Source organism: Symphalangus syndactylus, chromosome 5 (assembly GCF_028878055.3).
Source record: "Symphalangus syndactylus isolate Jambi chromosome 5, NHGRI_mSymSyn1-v2.1_pri, whole genome shotgun sequence".
Taxonomy (NCBI): Eukaryota; Metazoa; Chordata; class Mammalia; order Primates; family Hylobatidae; genus Symphalangus; species Symphalangus syndactylus.
Window position 1 is genome coordinate 145,388,137 of NC_072427.2, and position 21,931 is coordinate 145,410,067.

Genomic DNA, 21,931 nt, shown 5'->3' on the forward strand with positions numbered 1-21,931 from the left:
GTAAGAAGCAAGAAAATCAGAAGAATGGTTAATTCTAGGAGGAAGCATTGTAATAAGGAGGATCAATGCAGGAAACACTCTGGGGTGTGGTAATACCTATTTTTACTTAACTTTTATCATTATTCATTAATCTCTACATAAATGTTTTCTGTCCTTTCCTGTATGTTTGTCATATTTCAGAGGGAAAAATATTAATTGATTTCATTATCTAATTGGTAATTTTATTATCATAAAAGTTTATCTTAAAAAGAGTGGAGGATATACAAATGCAGTTTTGCATATTATCTCACTTGATATTAGAGGTATGACTAAAATAACATTCCATTGTAATTGTGAACTTTGAATACCTGGTTTCTCAAGTAACTCAACAATTCCCGCAACACCTAACCCTAACTACATGCTTCGGATAAGGTAAACTTAAACTAAATCAGCTTCCCCCGATGGTTGAAAGGAACATTTTCTTCCTGAAATAGTATCTCTGGAGCCAGACATCATGTGGATTTGCAGGTTGCGTTAACACCACCACTGGTTAAAAAGATCAGCAGGTCAAGATTTCATTTTAAAATAGTCTAAATTAGTAGTATTTCTTGTCACCTAGCAGGAAAAAATACAAACTTAATTTGTAATGTTCTCTAGAACAACCCATTTCATCCCAAGCTTAATGATTTACCATGAATAAATTAGTGAGAAAGATGAGACACTCAGAGCTAGAAACAAATAAAAAACTAAGCACATAAGCAAAGTACCTCAAAAAGAAACAGTAGGAACAAAAAAGACAGCAGATACAAAATAACAGCTAGGCACAGTGGCTCACGCCTGTAATCTCAGCATTTTGGGAGGCTGAGGTAGGCAGATCACCTGAGTTCAGGAGTTGGAGACTAGCCTGACCAACATGGTGAAACCCCATCTCTACTAAAAATACAAAAATTAGCTGGGTATGGTGGCAGGCGGCTGTAATCCCAGCTACTCAGGGGGCTGAGGCAGGAGAATCGCTTGAACCCAGGAGGTGGAGGTTGCAGTGAGTAGAGATCACCCATTGCACTCCAGCCTGAGTGACAGAGCAAGACTCCATCTCCAAAAAAAAAAAGAAAAAGATACAAAACAACCATTACGTCAATAATCAGACATATGGTATAAATTAATTATATTTACCATGGTTAAGGGAACCTAAGACAAATTTGGAAATGTGTTTAGAAAACAAAAAACTCTTTAAAATACATAAATTTATGGATTTGTAAAAGAACTAAATATAATTTTTTGAAAGACAAAATAATAATTGGATATATTTAATGTCTACTTAGACATAGATGAAGAGAGAATTAATAAATTGAACTACATTTCTGAAGTCATTTTTCAAAACACAGCCCATAGAGACAAAAAGACAGTATGAAAAAGAAATTAAACATATGGCAGTTTAGACAAATGCCTCCAGGTAGCATAATTTAATCTAATTGTGTTAAAGGGTTATATTAAAATTGTGATATACTACTGTTGAATTGAAACTTTTATTATTATTAAAAGACCCATCTTCTTACTACATTTTTCCTTAAAGTGTGTTTTGTCAGATATCAGGAGCTATGATACTTTAGTTTGATTAATGTTTGCATTATATAAATGTTGATCTTCTATTTTCAACCATTTCACATCCTTATCTACTAGATGTAATTTTTGTAAATAACCTGTAACATTTATAAAAAAAAATTTTTTTTTGAAATGGAGTTTCGATCTGTCACCCAGGCTGGAGTGCAATGGCATGATATCAGCTCACTACAACCTCACCTCCCGGGTTCAAGCGATTCTCCTGCCTCAGCCTCCTGCGTAGCTGGGATTAAAGGCATGCACCACCACCCCGCAGCTAATTTTGTGTTTTTAGTAGAGACGAGGTTTCACCATGCTGGTCAGACTGGTCTCGAACTCCTCACCTCAGATGGTCCACCTGCCTCGGCCTCCCAAAGTGCTGGGATTACAAGCATAAGCCACAACGCCCGGCCAACATTAAAGAATATTTAAGAACCCATTGTGATAATTTTAAATTTGTTTTCCTGGAACATTTACAGAGTTTACCTTCACTGTTGATGTGTCTGATTTTTTATAATTTACATAAATTTATGCTTTCGCTTTGTCCTTGCCTGATCTCACATCTCTCCCCCAACTCCACCCACCTTTAAAACTTCTTTTGAATGTACTTATTTTTCTCAATCTATTTTTTCTTCTGTAATTTTTGAAATCATACTTTCATCATTTTACTACTCACTCTAGAATTTAATCCATGTATATGTGAATTATTAATATCTGAAGCTGATCATCATCTTTGCACTCTTTCAAAACAACTTAAGACCCAACGATGCTCCATAGTCTGCCAATGAAATTACACGCTTTTGTTATGAAGTTTATTTCTAGCCATCAAAGGAGAGGGCAGTTGACCTGTGGTTACTGTGGTGTGTATATCTCAGAGCACACATTAGACTATAAAAGAAATTTTACATATGCACACTTTAGTCCTTTCAATGATAAAAACAAATATGCTCATCAGAAACAGTAACACAAAAATAGAAAACCACATATGAAAAATACAAATTTAACAGGTTAATGACCAAAATATTATTACATTACAATCTTTTCAAGTCAGACACATAATCTTATTCTATTACAAACACACATATAATTATAGAATTCTTTCTACCAAATATAAAGTTGTATTATGTAATAATTTTACTTTTTCCACTTCATGTATCATGGAAAATTATCCACATAAATACCTGAAAAGCTATCTCATCTATGTTTAATGACTGTATAAATTTTATTATAGAAATAAGTAATAATTGTTTTCATTATTTAATTTAACAGTTATTTTACTTTTTAAAGTGAAACATCCATTGGTCATTTGAAAAATTAGATAAAGCTATTAATAATTATGTTAGAGATTATATTGAGGGAATAGGGTTGTATGTTGTGTTCAACTGAATCATTTACAATGAGCATAAATATTTACAATCACGAAAAAGGTATTTCTGAAAATCAGTATCTGTTACAATCATTCAAATGCAATGTCATTTATTTATATTACATTATTTAGTCTATTGTTTTCTCATTTTAAAAAAAATAGCAGTCAAGGCTTTATGGTTAATATTTAAAATTTTATCTTTAGAAATAAAAAAGTGGTTCATCATACATAAAAGAAAAAACAAATTTAATTTGTAAGAGTACATTATCTTTAATTTTCTTAAGTCAAAAACATAGTTTACATATTAGCCTTAGTGTAAACATCCTCTCTGATGTCGCAATATTAAGACTTCTGTTGCCTTGGTCCCATCTCATTCTGACCCTGTGCTCATTGGCCCTTACAATTTAATCTGAACAATGGAACCAGAGACATCAGCACCGTCCAGGCTCTCTCATGATCTTCATCCTTCGCCAGCGGCATTTCATGAAATAAATACAGGTAAAACCAGATTCTGCTGTTATTGCTAAATCATCTCTTCTTTTGATGAGAAAATAATATTAAAAATAATGAGTTCATAACCAGGTACTTTTAGAGGAGGATTTGAAACTCTTTTGTCTTTATAAATGAGTTTAAGATTTTCTAATTAAAGGGGACTTAAATCTCAGAAGATTATAGTTTGGTAAGTAAATATTTACAATTGCACTAGGTTTAATATTGTTTAGGGGAATGTTATTGACTTTTGGTGAATGTCATTGGCTTTTGGTGTCTATGAGTTCTGCTTCACTTGTACTGAAGGAATACATGCAATATGCTGTGGAATGAATTTATTTAGTGAGAATTAGCGGCTTGTCATGCTCCTTTCATTAGGATTAAATTCAACTATTAGAAGCAGCAGAAATAGACATTTAAATTAATTTGAATATTTCTACTCTTGCTTCTATTTCCAATTTTACTGCAGATGCTAATGCCCATTATATTCTTACAATTACTATTCTACACCACTGGTATTGTTACTACTACTAAAGAAAAACATATATTGAGTGGTTAATATGTTTCAAGCACTATGCTATCGACTTTATATACATTAACTTAATCTCTACAATATATCTATAAATGATTATTGTATTGTTACCTGTATATTACAGAAAAGGAACTAAGAATTTTTTAAAAGAGTAAGAATTTACCACATTTCACACAGCAAAAAAAAAATGGAGCCAATTTTAAATCTTTCTTATGATTATAAAATGTGACAATTTGTATCACATATAATATGCCATTTAATTATATGTTTATGTATCATATAAGTATGTGTATATACATATATCTGGATTATAGCTTTTGGATGCTTTTTTATCTTTTTTAGAGTTTTCTGAGGAAAGTATAATATACTCAGACCTCAAAGTTCATTGTTCTTCAAATATCCAGAATGGAAAAATAACAAAAACTTTGAAAACAAAAGGTAAAAACCATTTAAAACTCTAGATTCACTTTTTGGCTTAAATATTTTAATGAACTAATCATGAAAACAAATATTCTTGGGCTAATGTTTGAATCAGGATTTGTTTCTTGTCCCTACACTTTTTAATAGATCGTAGTAACCTACAGTGCTCTGTTAAGAGCAAATGAGAATGGTCAGCGAGGCAGCAATGGCCGCGATGACTTAGAATGGCGTACCAAGATCACGGAAAAAGAATGTTTCATACACAATTTCCTGGTTTGATATTTTAATTTTGAAAAAGTTAAGTGTCTTTTTAGTGCTTCGGTATTTCTACAAACAGAGGATGTGAGATACCTCATGATGAACATGATGAATGAACTTTTATCAAAATGGTCACAGAATACCTGTCTAGCCAACAGCAAAAGTTGGAGTTTTGTTCTTAACCTAGTTCTATTACAAAGATGAAAGATATAGTTAAAAAAAAAATTAGGGAGAGGGGGCGGCTGTGGTGGCTCACGCCTCTAATCCCAGCTCTTTGGGAGACCAAGGCAGGCGGATGACCTGAGGTTAGGAGTTCAAGACCAGCCTGGCCAAAATGGTGAAACCTCGTCTCTGCTAGCCGGGCATGGTGGTATGCACCTGTAATCTCAGCTACTCAGGAGGCTGAGGCAGGAAAATCACTTGAAACTGGGAGACAGAGGTTGCAATGAGCCAAGATCACGCCACTGCACTCCAGCCTGGGCAACACAGTGAGACTCTGTCTCAAAAAAAAAAAAAAAAAAATTATGGGAAGGAAATGAACTAAATCCACAGTAGGACTTCTGAAGTGTTCTTTTGTAGCCTTTGGAAGAGTTCTTTACTAGGGCAACTTCTTAGTTCATAAACAGCTCATATCTACACCAAAATGTTAATATCTTCCCACGATGCACCTAAATCTGCAAAATAATTTTTAGAATTACTCCCCACAGGCTGAGGTATATTTTCCCACAGCATGGTACTCCCATGAACTTACATTTTAGACCAATTCAAGTGGGTTAAACACTCTTGGTGAAAGTTCTTTTTAGTATCAACTCCTGAATCTGGTTTCCATTGATTACATTAGCCAACTTCTCTCTTTTTGAACAGTGTCTCCGTGGTGCATTGTTGCTGTGATATTTGCCTTTCTTTATTTAATCGCTCTGGTAATAGTTGCAGTTATGATAGCCAAGAGTAAGTATTTTTTAGAGCAATTTCATTAATTTTTAATTACTAAAATATAATTTTAAATAGCCTTTAAATTTGGTTCTAAGGTTTTCATCAAGATATTTTTCTCATTTGTTATTTTAATTATATACTAGTAATTTTATCAATTCAGTTTTTTGAGTTATCAGCAATGGCATAGGCCCCGGTGTCCTCATAAAAAGATGTTAGTGGATAGCTGAGTAGTTTGATAGAAACGGAAAATAGTACCAGTATTCTATATTTTATTATATTGTTATTGACATTAGATTCATAAGCTGTGGGATGTAATAAAATATGAAAATGTTTATAGATGTTATTGGTTTGGCAGTTAAAAGTTAACTTATTATGGCATTAAGTTCAGATCATTTGAAAGAGCAATTTAATAGAGGCAATAGAAGATGGTGGGTACAGAATCATCAAAAAATGAAAGAAAATGATCAAGATATCAAACTGAGTCTGCATATTGCTTGAACTAAATTTGTCTTAATATTATAAAACATATAACCTTTTAAAGTAATAAATTTATCAAATACTCTGTGCTATAAGAAAACTAGAAACATGAAGAAGTTCTTTTAATCTAGAAAGTTAAGATGAATTTATTCATTAAAAAAAGAAAAACGACCCCAAACATATGGAGGCATAAATAGATATAAACCAATTCTAATCTCAAAGTGAACTATTTCATTATAGAAAAGAATATGTAACTTTTAGTAATAAACATAAACTTTTTTGAAATGTATGATTTTCTATGAAGATATGTACTATGATAAAATGACTAGGGAAAAAAGAGACAATTTGAACAAATATTACTACATGCTGCAGAAAAAATAAGTAAGCTAATCAAAGATGTGCCTCTAAATAGATACCTGGCTGATAATTTTTAAAGAATGAATTTGAGGCTGAGCGTGGTGGCTCACGCCTGCAATCCCAGCACTTTGGGAGGCCGAGGCAGGAAGATCATCTGAGGTCAGGAGTTCGAGACCAGTCTGGCCAACATGGTGAAACTCTGTCTCTACTAAAAACAGAAAAATTAGCTGGGCATGTTGGCGGCCGCCTGTAATCCCAGCTACTCGGGAGGCTGAGTCAGGAGAATTGCTTGAACCTGGGAGGTGAAGGTTGCAGTGAGCCAAAATCACACCACTGCACTCCAGCCGGGGCGACAGAGTGAGACTCCATCTCAAAAAAAAAAAAAAAGAAAGAACTAAAATATATCTTAATAACAGAAAATGACTACTAGATAAGCTGTTGAGTATCTACCAAAGGATGAAGGATTCTCACCCCACCCCACCTAAAATCAGTAAAATTAGTTTAGGATTATTTCTACATACAGGAAAATATTTTAGGACAATATTCCTTACAAACAGAAAAACAAAAATCCTACATAAAAGAGCCAACATAATACATCACTGTTATAATGATAAAATTCTGGTTTAACTTGGGGATAAAAATTTGTTCACTTATCAAGAGATGTTTCAATAGGAGAAAAGGAAATAAATACAAACATATTTAACTTAAGAGTATTTATAAGAACCTTCAGCAAATATTATCTTTCATAGTGAAACATTATAATCATTTTCAATAAAACCAGGAAGACAAGGATGACTGCTATAACTATTAGTATTCAACATTTTTTTGCACGTCTTCGGCAAGGAACAGCCACAATGTAAGAAAACCTAGTTAGACATAATAAACTGGAATTGAAATTAACAACTGCAATTATATGCAGATGATGTGCTTTCTTATCCAGATGGTTAAAAAAGAAACTACTGGAAAGAAACAATCAAAATAAAAAGAACAGTTCAATAAGTAAACTCAATCCAAAATTAAAATAGCTTTCTTATATACCAGCAAGATCTAATATCCAACTTCCAGGTCCACTTTTCAAGCCTCTTATTTGACATTTCTTCTTAGATATCTTTAAAAACGCCTGGTACATTACTTTCAAACACTTTGTATTCCCAGCCCTGGTCCTTACTAGGATCAAGAAAAAGATCACATACTTTAATACTGTTAGCTTACTCTGCATCTGTTGACGGAATGTTTAGTGAGGTGACGCTAGGGGCCATCTGTGTTATCTCACAGCCACTGAATATCTCGGCTCACTGAGCCAGTGTAATTCTCCACATCTGCACTCCTACCCATCTAATCTGAGGCAATAATCTCCCTCTCTGTCTACTCCATAAACCCCCAAGTGATATTACTATGCCTACCCTTGATTCTTTCTAATCGATTTCCAGAATTGTCTCTTCAAAATGCAAGTTTTATAAACTCACTTACCTTTACCGATTAGTTCCTTAACACCGTGGATTCAGTGTAAATTTTAAAAGCCTGAACATGGTTTACAAGGTCCTTCCATACTTGGTCCACAGCTCCCTTCCCCAGCTAGAAGCACACCCTTTCTCCCGAACCAGCCTCCAGCCACCGTTGTTGTCTTTTAGTCCATTGAATGTAACATGGTTAGTGTGACTGCATAACTATTGTGCAAACAAGGATAACTGTAAGAATGACAGCAGATCATATTAACAATTACTCTGGGACAACAGGCATAAATCAGGATTTCTCTGGGAAAATTTGTGTGAATTGTAACTTTTAGCCACGGTCCTTCTTGCCACAGAGCATGTGCACAGACTGCTCTTCTTTTAGTCTGTGACAGGTAAAAGGAGAAGTCTAACTATTCTCTTATAATTAGGCCAAATTTCTCTGTTATGATATCTTATGTACCAGTCATTTGTAGAGTTTTCCAGTCTCACGTGTATAATTTTTTCTGTGATTATGTACTCAATGGCTGACTTCTGCTAGATTATCTTCATGAGAACAGAGCCTTTGTCTTTATTTGCTCAACGTTTTACCTTCTGCTTTTGAATAGTATGTTGACACATTGTAAATATTTACTGAAATTTTTTTACTAAATAAACTGATATACCTAATAATGGATATGACATATATATGAGACTATGATACTTTATTAAAAGGCATAAAGAAGGTCATTAGTGAAGACATTATTATAAATTGAATATATATTAAATGTACCTTGGTGGGAAGATGAACACTGAGATGATAATACTGTTCTAAATTCATTCAGCACTTACGTAATTTCAATACAAGTGTATTTTCATGATAAATCAGTTAATTGTAAACTATACATAAAAGTAAAATTTTATGAGATTAATAAAATACATACTGAAATATATTAACACAAGATGTAAGGATCTAGCCTTTCTAGAAATAAAGCTGTGAGTGATTTCACATGATACTTTTATAAAGTAAATGTATCAAAATAAAAGAAAGGAACCTAATAATAAAGTCATGCAAATATGTACAAATAATGTATAATGAAGTCATATGCACCTGTGTACATATAATGTGTGCATATATATGTGTATGCATATATATAAAATAAGATAGAGTAGGCTCTTCAAAATGACAGATACCTAACAATAGGTATGGAAAAATAATTTTTTTAAGAATATAAAAACTAAAAAATAATTTCTAGGTAGATTACAGTGTTAAAAATAACAGACCAGAAAAAAATAGTTGAAACAGTTTGAATACATATTCAAATCCATATAATATTATCAAAAGTGTAACAGTCAAATAAATACAAAGAATTTTTTTAAAAGATGAGCCAATGATACATAAGTAGGAAAAATGTCCAACTTCAAAGGTAATCATGGAAATGAGAATGAATTTTAAAATACATCCTTTGCCAATTGAATTGACAAAAATAATACTTTTCCTCATAGGTTAATGTGTGGAGAATGGACCCTCTCATACAAATTTGATGTGTGAAACTGTCAAGTTATATTTCACTTATATTTTACATTTACTTATACTTTAAAAATAAGAAAAATGTATGTACACATACACACACATACACATGTATAAATTTACCCAATTAAGTCAGAAAGACATGCAATAATCTATTAATGTGGAAGCAAGGGTTAGTATGGAAGCAAACAATAATCTGTTGCTATGGAAACAAGAAAGAAGTAAATTTATTCATAAACAAGCAAAAAAATGGAAAAAGGTCAAAAAACATATATACACAGAATTTTACAGTCATCTTTTTTTTTTTGCTGATGTAAATAGTGTCAGAGGGACCACGAAGGGAGGTGTTTTTCACTTTTTACAGTATATATTCAGTTTCTTTTGTAAAGTAAATTCATATGTTACTTGTTTAAAAGAGAAAATAATTGAAAGAGGAAATTATGCTCCATAAATGAAGAAGCTGTACAGTGACGTGTCAGACACAAGGTAGTAAATATCAGATGTAGCGGTATGGCCTAGGCCTAAGAATCTTTTTTTTCTTTTTTTTCGAGAGGGAGTCTCACTCTGTCACCCAGGCTAGAGTGCAGTGGCACGATCTTGGCTCATTGCAACCTCCGCCTTCTGAGTTCAAGTGATTCTCCTGCCTCAGCCTCCCAAGTAGCTGGGCTTACAGGTGCGGGCCACCATGCCTGGCTAATTTTTGTATTTTTAATAGATACAGGGTTTCACCATGTTGGCCAGACTGGTCTCGAACTCCTGACTTCAGGTTATCCACCCGCCTCGGCCTCCCAAAGTGCTGGGATTACAGGCGTGAGCCATCGCGCCCCACCATATGGCCTGAGATTCTAATGGATACTCCTCTGTAATGATGTTGTGCTGTTTCGGCCCATATATATATATGTTGAAATATATTAACAAGAGAGGTAGGGATGTAGCCCTTCTAGAAATAAGGCTGTGAGTAATTTCACATGATAAGTTTATGAAGTAAATATATCAAAATAAAAGGAAGGAGTCTAATAATAAAGTCATATGTCTCTGTGTACAAATAATGTGTGCATATATATGTGCATGTCTATATGATACAATAGGTTCTTCAAAATGACAGATATTTAACAATAGATTTTGAAAAATATTTTTTAAAAGTAAAAAATTATTTCTAGGTAGATTATGGTGCTAAAAATAACAGGTAAAATATAAGTAAATACGTGTGTGTGTGTTTGCGTGTGTGTGTACATATATAGAGAGAGGGTATTATTCAGCCTTAAAAAAAGGAAATCTTGCCATTTTGAAAACATGGATGACCTTGGAAGACATTATGCTTAGTGAAATAAGCCAGACACAGAAAATATTGCATGATATCACTTATATGTGGAATCTCTTTTTTTTAAGTGGAACTTAGAGAAACAGAGAGTAGAATGGTGGATTCCAGAGTCTAAGCAGTAGAAGAAATGGAGAGATACTGGTCAAAGATACAAACTTTCAGTTAAAAGATGAATAAAGTCTAGAGACTTAATGTTCACCATGGTAATTACAGTTAGCAATAATGTATTGGACTCTTGAAATTAGCTAAGAGAGTAGATCTTAAGTGTTCTCACTACACACACACACACACATACACACACACACATACACACACACACACACACATACACACACACACACATACACACACAAGGTAACTATGTGAGGTGATGGACATAGTAAGTTGCTTGTGGGAATTATTATACAGGTCTACTTATACCAAAATACCATATTGTACACCCTAAATACACACAATTTTTGTCAGTCGTACTTAAATAAAGCTGGAAAATAATACAATTCGATAAAATGAATTACCACTCCTTATAGAAGACTATGTTATTGCTAGAGCGAAGCTGTGTTTTGTAGCAATTGGACATACTACTTTGATAATTACACCTTGGTAATGTTTGAGAACACTAGCATAGTTTGAATGTAGTGAATACTTACCTTTAAATGAAATAAAATATAAATTGGTAAAATATCCTGATAAACAGAAGCTTTTCCCTCTGTTTTACTATTATCAAACTTTGTCCTAATAACCAAAAGGGGGGAGAGAAACAGTTGAACCATTAGAAGTAGTTCTTTGCATCAAATAAGCTAATCCTATCTGTGAATTACCAATTAGAAGGGAAACCTTCAGTGGATAATAAGGGCTTAGCATAAATGAACCAGAAATCATTAAATATATTACAGAAATGGAGGAGGAAATGCTAAATAAACAAGAATATTCTTGGGTGGAAAAATAATTCATGCATGGCTTGCTTATGCAGTGATGCCTTAAGACTTAGCTTGATTATTTGGTTTCTCATTAGTTCATTTTGAACAAGATAGGGAAGTGGTTGTTTCACGTTCAACTAAGATCATGTCCATGACTAGCCATCCTATGAGAATATATTTAAAATATGGACTAACCCAATTTGGGAACAAAATGGAAAATTGCAAATTTGAACAAATGGAAAACTGGTGACAATATTTTCTTCTTTTTCCATTAAATCATCATAAGAAAAATACTCAACTTCAATACTCTGGGTCTGGCGAGGGAACGATTCAGCAATACTTATGACATTTATTTCCATGAGTCTAGCAATGCATCTGGTACTCAGGCTGAAATAACACGGTTCAGATAACTTAAAATCATGGGGACATGAGTTCGTACAGGACTAAACTGAAGCCTTGTGGGTAAAATATTATAAGATTTTGTTACTGGACAGGGATCAGATCTGATCTCAGTAAAGCAGAAATGCAAACAGATTTCTTCTACAATTCATGTCAAGTCTCCCAAATCTTTTATACGTGACCATGGACCATTAAGACTAAAATTAATTCAAATTAGGGATATTCATTCTTATTTTAAAAATTCAAATTGTGCCATCTCTAGTGCCAGATTCATAAAAATATTATAAAACACATCAACGCAAAATCATGTAGTTTAAAGATTTCATATATGAAGGTAGTTAGAAATATAACTGATTTTAAAAAGTACAATTGTGTAAATGTATAATTTGGTATAATTTTAATGTTAATGAATTAGAATTTTAGCATATAAATAATTCATAGCCTCTGAAGATGATTGAAAGGGTACCATTATTCAAGGTATACTTTGGGGGTGTTTACTCTGGAGGCAATTTGTGGAAAATATTGGAAAGTGAAAACTAGAGAAAGAGAGTTTCTGTAATATTAAAATAGCTCAGCATAAAAATAATGACAATCATAGGTTGTTTTTTCCTGACTGCCTGGGTTAACTAACTGCTTAGAATAACATCAATCATATATACAAACATGTGCTTATTAAATCACCAGTCATTGACTCATAAACGTATTTCATAAGTAAAAGTTCATACCTTAATATAAATTGCAAATGATAATTTACAATTTGTTCTTCGTTCAATTAAAACAATGAATGCATAAATTGTGTTTAAGAAATTTTGGATATCTGTTTTATTTGCCATCCCAAATGTTTGAAAGTGATAATAGTATTTTCTTTTGCAAATATTGTGAATTTCAGTTAATTGTCTTGAAGGGATCCTGAATAAGGAAACCATTGAGACTGCACAATGCAACATACTATAACAAAACAAAGGTAAGTATTGGTTTACAATGGGAATGTTGGTATCTATCACACATAAGCTGTTAAAATCTAGATGTATTTTGTAAATATATGTAAATATATATTAGGTAAATATTCACTTCATAAATATAAGACCAAAGTTAGTTAACAATGGTGTACTTGTCAGAAAAACTCTCGTATATCAGGACTTCTCTTGAAGTTAGGGAGGACAATTGAAAACATTAATGCAAAAATTATAATTCACTGCATGACCGTAGGGGACAAAGTTATCTTCTAGCATGTACTTTTTGTTTGTCAAGGTAATTGGTCTTCCTCTGAAGAAAACTGACATTTTATATCTACTGAAAATAAAATCTTGGCATCAAGGAAATTTGTTCTGAAGCATTGAGCTCCAGTCCCATCAAGACAAATAACGAAGAATTGGAAGTGTATCGTGTGATATTCATTCTCACATTTTCTTACACATCAGATAATTATAAATAGAGAATTTTTAACATATTGTGTTCATTTAAGCATGCTAAACTCAACATTTTATAAATTGGAGACATCTCAATCAAACTCAAAAGATAAAAATATGACCTTAAAATGCTTTTAGATTTTAAATATATTTGCATACAGAAGTAAATGCAAATATAAGAAATTTCAAATGTTGGCTAATAATGGGGGAAAAAATCACATAGACATAGAAACTAAAAGGAATCTGGTCACAAGTGGCAACTAAAAAAGAGCTAATATTTGTTGATTGCTTCAAATATTCCTAGTACTACATCAATGATTGTGGGCATTAACTCATGTGTTTTCCCATTAATCTTATGATACAAGCACTATTATTGCCATTGTTGTATTCATAAGAAAACCAAGACCCAGAGAGAATGATACTTTTTTTCTGGGTATCAGAAATAGTAAGAATTAGAAGCTTAAACTATGATTTAATCCAGAAGAGTCTAACTCTAAAGATCAGGAACATAGTCATTATGCTATGCTTTGCTGACCCAAGAACAAAAAATCATAATGAATCAAATTGCAAGAATATTGCTTCTTTGTAAGTAGTCAGAGATGCTTATACAAGCAGATTTACATTTTTCTACCCTGGATGTATCTTCTAAAGAGGAACAGTGAGAAAAAGAATAATAGCTCTTCATAAGGACTATTTTGACCCTAATTATTGTTTGGAATGTGAATAAAAGACATTAACAGCAGTAATGTTTCCCCCCAGTAGATCCTAGCAAGCCTAAAGAATATAGATGTCTTTTATATTTTAGTTCCCCTCTACTATGTGACTATTACTTCTATATTATTTCTTCTTTTTCATTGTATTGAAGTTCTGTTATTGCCTTTAATAAAGACTTCAATTGATCAATGATGGTAAATTTATGGCATATATGCTGAAAATTTCCATACAGTATTCTTAGAAGGTGCTCTTCATAATTGCAACATCCTTCCCTACTGAGCTAGACTTCACTTTGGATAACATTCAACAGAGCATATGAGAAAGTCTCTTCCAATTGCATTACTCTCATCTTATCTACATACCGGTGCTTCAAAGTGAACTTATATATACACATCAGCAACGAGCTCTTTCAGCAAGAGCAAGCAAAAAATGCACATAAAGAGCAATGAATTTGCTTAGGCAATCATTCCTAATGGTCTATTACCTCAAAATTTGTTTTTTGGGGTTTTTTTGTTGTTGTTGTTGTTGTTTGAGATGGAGTCTCACTCTGTTGCCCAGGCTGGAGTGCAGTGGCACTATCTCAGCTCACTGCAAGCTCCACCTCCCGGGTTCACACCGTTCTCCTGCCTCAGCCTCCCAAGTAGCTGGGACTACAGGTGCCCACCACCATGCCCGGCTAATTTCTTTGTATTTTTTAGTAGAGATGGGGTTTCACCATATTAGCCAGGAAGGTCTCCATCTCCTGACCTCGTGATCTGCCTGCCTCGGCCTCCCAAAGTGCTGGGATTACAGGCATGAGCCACCGCGCCCGGCCCAATGTTTTTTGTATTTTTAGTAGAGACGGGGTGTCACCACCTTTGTCAGGCTGGTCTCGAACTCCTGACCTCGTGACCCACCCACCTCGGCCTCCTAAAGTGCTGGGATTACAGGCGTGAGCCACCGCGCCTGGCCCAAAATTTGTTTTTATAAATCACAATTTCCCCATAATCTAGAGTAGAAAAGATAATATCTGAATTTTCTACAACTGAGAGAAAATATCAAACTACATACTATCAAAGGCTTATGAACTCCAGTAGGGTGAATAAAATGACAAGTTAGGTGTATCATATATAACTTGAAAAAAAAAGACAAACAGAAACTTAAAGGTAGGAAGAGAAGCAAAGTTTACTTTCAAAGGAGGAACAATTATAATGGAAGCTAACCTATACAAAGAAAAAGAAAATGAAGGCTATATGATTACTGATTGACAACAACTGCCATACTAAAATTCTATTCTCAGGGGCAATTATCTAAACAGATGGGAATGATATGAGCATCTAGTTATACTCCATAGGTAAAAGAAAGACCATTTAAGTAGAGCAAAAACAATTTATTATATCTTTGTATCTGTATTAAGAAAGTATACTAGGCCGGGCATGGAGGCTCACGCCTGTAATCCCAGCACTGTGGGAGGCCGAGGCGGGCGGATCACGAGGTCAGGAGATCCTAGACCATCCTGCCTGACACGGTGAAACCCCGTCTCTACTAAAAATACAAAAAAAAAAATTAGCCGGGCGAGGTGGTGGGCGCCTGTAGTCCCAGCTACTCGGGAGACTGAGGCAGGAGAATGGCGTGAACCCGGGAGGCGGAGCTTGCAGTGAGCCGAGATTGCGCCACTGCACTCCAGCCTGGGCGACAGACCCAGACTCCGTCTCAAAAAAAAAAAAAAAAAAACACAAAAATTAGCCCAGTGTGATGGTGCGCACCTGTGGTCCCAGTGACTTGGGGGGCTGAAGCAAGAAGGTAGTTTGAGCCTGGGAGGTTGAGGCTGCAGTGAGCCAAGATCACGCCACTGCACTCCAGCCTGGGTGACAAAGTAAGAACTTGTCTCCAAAAAAGAAAAGAAAGAAAGAAAGTAGAAATGATTATCCCAGAACACCTTGACAGTCCACCTGTGGTAATTTTCTTCTAGAATAGATTACTATGGTGAAACCAAGCAATAAAATTTAGCATTGGACAAAATGTTTTAAGAAAGAGAAGACGGGGCTGAGCACAGTGGCTCACGCCTATAATCCCAACACTTTGGAAGGCTGAGGCGGGCGGATCACCTCAGGTCAGGAGTTCAAGTCCAGCCTGGCCATCATGGTGAAACCCCATCTCTACTAAAAATACAAAAATTAGCTGGGCGTGATGGCAGGCACCTGTAATTCCAGCTACTTAGGAGGCTGAGGCAGGAGAATCGCCTGAACTCAGGAAGTGGAGGTTACAGTGAACCGAGATTGTGCTACTGCACTCCAGCCTGGGCAACAGAGTGAAACTCTGTCTCAAAAAGGAATGAACAAACAAAAGAAAGAGAGACAGAGAGAAAAGAAGAAAGACAAAGAAAGAAAGAAAGACAGAAAGAAAGACAGGAAGAAAGAGAAAGAAAGAAAAAAGAAAGAAAGGAAAAACAGAGAGAAAGGAAAGAAAGAAAGAAGAAAGAAAGAGAGAAAGAAAGAAGAAAGAAAGAGAGAAAGAGAAAGAAAGAGAGAAAGAAAGAAAGAAAGAAAGAAAGAAAGAAAGAAAGAAAGAAAGAAAGAAAGAAAGGAGGGAGGGAGGGAGGGAGGAAGGAAGGAAGGAAGGAAGGAAGGAAGGAAGGAAGGAAGGAAGGAAGGAAGGAAATAAATGCTGGTGCCAAATTGGTATCATCCCCAGAGAGCAAGTCACACCTTTAGTCACACCTTTTGCCTGGACAGAAGAAGCAGTTCTCCTCCATCTTTGTGGTACCTGGGCTTATTAGAACCCGTGCTCCTAGAGATTAATTATACAAGTTCGTTTGCTATATAATAGATTCTCTTACTTTGGAGATTTAATCTGTCCTTGATTCTTTTCCCCATCCTTGGCCACCGGCCCATTAGAAGCCTCATCTCACGATACTGTATAAATATTTTCTCGTCTTTTTTGTTAAATTAAGCTAAAACAGTTAAGTGACCACATACAACAAAGGATAAAGGAAAAGTCTTTGGTGAAAGTTATCCCCTCAGTTTGGCTTTGTAGAATTCTTGAGCTTTTTGAACATCTTAACAACAATAAGGTAAGCACCCAAGACTCCCGTCCAAGGTTTTGAAGGCCCAAGTAGCTGGATGAACTGGAAAAACCCAGGGCCAAGATATCATAAATATGATCTTTAACCTACCCATTTTTATCCTTGGTTAGGTCAGATTCACAAAAGTCTAAGTGAAAGAATCATTATAATCATGTTCTGGATAAAAAGTCTCATAAATTTAGACCCCAATGGGCTGGGTTTGTCTTATCTCACCAACTAAATTTCAACACATTTTGTTTGTTGAACTAAAATATGCTAGGCTGTTCTGGACAGGATGTTTCTGGTTCTGTGATATGTTCTCCACATATAATAACTCATTAGGTCAGTGAATGTACTTTTTAAAAATATGACTCCGGCCGGGCGCGGTGGCTCACGCTTGTAATCCCAGCACTTTGGGAGGCCGAGGCGGGCGGATCACGAGGTCAGGAGATCGAGACCATGGTGAAACCCCGTCTCTACTAAAAATACAAAAAAAAAAAAAAAAAAAAAAAAAAAATATGACTCCGATTGTCTCTTTCTTAATAGTCATATTTATGAAATTTCATTCTCATTGAGATTCAAATTAAATTATCTGCTAAGAATAACTTCTAAGAATGTGGACACTTTCTACCTGTTTCTCAATTTGTATATAGAAAAACTTTAAAGGGGAAGTTCCTTCTAGAGAGGTATGGTTATTTAACAAATATTATGTGTGTGTCTGCTAGCCTAGTGCGTGACACATATTTGTAAAGCAGTGAAATTATTCAGTGAATAAAAAACGGCCGGATGCAGTGGCTCACACTTGTAATCCCAGCACTTTGGGCGGCCGAGGCAGGCAAATCACCTGAGGTCAGGAGTTCAAGACCAGCCTGACCAACACAGAGAAACCCCGTCTCTACTAAAAATACAAAATTAGCTGGGTGTGGTGGCGCATGCCTGTAATCTTAGCTACTCGGGAAGCTGAGGCAGGAGAATCACTTGAACCCAGGAGGCAGAGGTTGCAGTGAGCTGAGATCACACCACTGCACTCCAGCCTAGGCAACAAAGAGCAAAACTCCATCTCAAAAAAAAAAAAAAAGAAAGAAAAAAGAAAAACAGACATGTTCTCTGGCCTCATGGAAACTATATTCTAATAAAAGAAATTATAAAATTTAAAAGTTAAAAAGCAAACTCAAAATAATACAAGTTCCAATATGTGTTGTAAATGAAACAAAGAGTGTTTGAGATTGACAGCAACAGTGGAGGGGCCCTAGAAACTTTAACTGGATGATCAGAGATTGTAATATTCATGCAGGATTTTTCTTGGCCCTTTTGCCAGACTCCCAGCAGGAGCGCCCCATCTCCTCGGCCCACCATGCTCCGCCCCTTGAGGGAGGTAGCACATAAGCAAGTGAGTATGGATCTGGCCAGCCACTCCAAGCACCAATACAGGAGCAAGCTCCATGCAAAGCCCATGTCCAGACCAGGCATGTTGCCTTGAGGGGAACATGGCGGCACCCAGGCATGGGTGCCTGTGATCCCAAAGCCCCAGAGGGGGTGTGAGTGTGCTAATTTGCTCTTTTAGTTCCACCATCCACAGCCCGATAAATGGCTGTGTGTTAGCAGCTCAGTTGGCCACTGACCCTGTAGCTGCCAGTGGGGTGGCTGCCCTCCACTTACAAGGGCAAAGGGCCAGTGTGACAGCCTCCACCTGCAATTAGTGGGTCCCAAGCTTTTGTTGAGCATCCAAGAAGAATGAGGTCACACTCGACAACTGAAGAATGGTAAGAGCGGAGAATTTTACTGAGCGATGAAAACAGTTCTCAGTGGAGGGGGGAGCTGGAGAGGGTCCAGATCATCTTTCCCTGAAGTCAAGCTGTCTCCTGCCCGAAGTCAGGCTGTCTCCCCTCCACCGACAGGGGCCTTTATAGGAACAGGATGGGGGCAGGGTGGGCCATAAGTAGTACTGGAAAAAGCAACATTCAATTGGTTAAAAGGCATTATTCAGAAAGAACCAATCAGAAGAGAGCCATCAAACAGGAATGGAAGTTCTCACTCTGGTCTGCGGGTTTCAGGCTGTTTTTGACTTGAAGGTAAGCTTTCCCCAGGGACCCATCCCTGTCTGTCTAGGATTTCTCTGCCTCCTGCCTCTATTAAATTTAAGTTACGACGAAGTATGAGAAGGAGCTGGCTATAGAGAGCTAAGAGAGGAGCAGTTCAGTGGAAGATACCAGGTATGTGCACAGCCCTGAGACAGAAAGCATTTAATGCCATTCAAGAAACTAATAAAAGGCCAGTGTGGTTTGTGATTAATTAGTGACAGGGAAATTGACATGTGACACTGGAGGATGGGGATATAAACAGAGGACTGCTTGCATGCACAACCTGTAGTAAATTTGAACACTATAAACAGTATTACTCAGATGTATATTCTATGGCAACAGAGTTCTATTATTATCATTCTATTTGCCTGTTTTCCCCCTAAGACAATACCAATCTAACTTCTAATCTTTTTTTATCCTCAGAAGAAACTTAATCTCCCAAATAAACAAGGAATGTTTGAGAAAAGATGTTCCAGAAATGCTGACTTCCTTTTCCTTTTTCTGCCTCACCCTCCTTTATCCACTTTTTCTTTAGACAGTGTCTTGCTCTGTCACCCAAGCTGGAGTGCAGTGGTGCAATCTCAGCTCACTACAACCTCCACCCCCCGGGTTCAAGCAATTCCCCCACATCAACCTCCCGAGAAGCTGAGACTGCAAGCATGCTCCACCACACCTAGGTAGTTTTTGTATTTTTAGTAGAGAGGGGGTTTCACCATGTTGCCCTGTCTGGTCTCGAACTCCTGGCCTCAAGTAATCTGCCCACTTTGGCCTCCCAAAGTTCTGGGATTGCATGTGAGCCACCACACCCAGCCCACTGTTACCTTTTGGAACAGAAGAAATATATGTATTTGTCTAAAACAGAAATGTTATTATTTCATCTAGATGCTGAAAGAGACACGAGAGTCAACAAAAACGTGCAATGCATCTTCTTCCTTTGGGGGAAGATTTAAAAAGAAAAATCGACAATGAACAAGCTTACTTCTTATTTTTTCTCTATTGTTAAAATTCTGTGGTTTTGTTTACAAAAAAGTGACACTATTATTAATAACAGATTGATTGAAAAGGAAAATAATTGCAGCCAGTGAGGATTAAGGCTGCTGTGTTATTAAGTGGATCTGGCCTGCCACCTAGTGGCCATAAGTACAATGACCGCACTCGTTTTGGAAATAAAGCCTCCCTGAACTGTGAAGCAGTAGGAGGGAAGAACTGGAGGTGGGAGCTGCCTTGCAAACTAGTTTAGCAATGTCTTTCAGTCGGATCAAAATAGAAGACAGATGACAGAAGACAGGTGGCTTATTTTCTTAAAGATGTACAAAGAAGCCTTATGCTATAATCTCCACTCGTATGTAGCATGATATAGTTTGGCTTTGTGTCCCCACCCAAATCTCATCTTGAATTGTAATCCCATAATCCCCACATGTCATGGGAGGGACCCATGGGGGCAGTTTCCCCTATGCTGTTCTCCTGACAGTAAGTGAGTTCTTATGAGATCTGATGGGTTTATAGCCCACTGGCATTTCCTCTCCTGGCACTCATTTTCTCTCTTGCCAGCCTGGGAAGAATGCACCTTCTGCCACGATTGTAAGCTTCCTGAGGCCTCCCCAGGCACGTGGAACTATGATTCAATTAGACCTTTTTTCTTTTTAAATTATCCAGTCTCGAATATTTCTTCATAGCAGTGTGAAAATAGACTCATACAGTAAATTGGTATTGAGGAAGTGAGGCACTGCTATAAGGATACCCGGAAATGTAGAAGGGAAGCGACTTTGGAACTGGGTAGCAGGCAGAGATTGGAACAGTTTGGAGGGTTCAGGAGAAGACGAGAAGATGTGGCAAAGTTTGGAACTTCTGAGAGACTTGTTGAATGGTTTTGACCAAAATGCTGATAGTGATATGGACAATGAAGTCCAGGCTGAGGTGGCCTCGGATGGAGATAAGGAACTTGTTGGGAACTGGAGCAAAGATGACTCTCGCTATGCTTTAGTAAAGAGACTGGTGGTGTTTTGCCCCTGCCATAGAGATCTGTGGAACTTTGAACTTGAGAGACATGATTTAGGGTATCTAGCAGAAGAAATTTCTAAGTAGCAAACTGTTCAAAAGGAAGTGGAGCATAAAAGTTTGGAAAATTTGCAGCCTGAACATGCAATTTAAAAAAACCCATTTTCTGGAGAGAAATTCAAGCCAGCCGTCTCTTCTAATAATACAAAAATTAGCCAGGCATGGTGACACACGTGCCTGTAATTCCAGCTACTAGGAAGGCTGAGGCACAAGAATCACTTGAACCCCAGAGGTGGAGGTTGCAGTGAGCCAATATTGTGCCATTGCACTCCAGCTTGGGCAACAGAGTGAAACTGTGTCTCAGAAAATACATACATATATACATACATATATACATAGATAAATAAAATTTTATTTTTTTTTTTTTAATTTTTTTTTTTTCTTGAGACGGAGTCTCGCTTGTCGCCCAGGCTGGAGTGCAGTGGCGCAATCTCGGCTCACTGCAAGCTCTGCCTCCCGGGTTCACGCCATTCTCCCGCCTCAGCCTCTCCGAGTAGCTGGGACTACAGGCGCCCGCCACCACGCCCGGCTAATTTTTTTGTATTTTTTAGTAGAGACGAGGTTTCACCGCGGTCTCGATCTCCTGACCTCGTGATCCACCCGCCTCGGCCTCCCAAA

At 36.4% G+C, this 21,931-nt stretch overlaps 1 protein-coding gene across 3 annotated transcripts; it reads left to right on the plus strand.

Moving 5' to 3' along the window:
• The first annotated feature begins 3,316 nt into the window (after positions 1–3,316).
• LOC134736854 (uncharacterized) lies at positions 3,317–21,620 on the plus strand. 3 transcript variants are annotated; one of them, XM_063640797.1, is made up of 5 exons: positions 3,317–3,442; positions 4,308–4,403; positions 5,508–5,591; positions 12,898–12,972; positions 13,260–14,326. In XM_063640797.1, the coding sequence occupies exons 1-4, from the start codon at positions 3,361–3,363 to the stop codon at positions 12,960–12,962; spliced, it is 327 nt and encodes a 108-aa protein (XP_063496867.1). In that variant the 5' UTR covers positions 3,317–3,360; the 3' UTR covers positions 12,963–12,972; positions 13,260–14,326. The 3 variants fall into 3 exon arrangements, with proteins under 3 accessions (XP_063496867.1, XP_063496868.1, XP_063496866.1); XM_063640796.1 differs by lacking the exon at positions 13,260–14,326 and adding an exon at positions 19,791–21,620 and having other exon boundaries at positions 3,351–3,442; XM_063640798.1 differs by lacking the exon at positions 5,508–5,591 and having other exon boundaries at positions 13,260–14,318.
• The last annotated feature ends 311 nt before the right edge of the window (positions 21,621–21,931 follow it).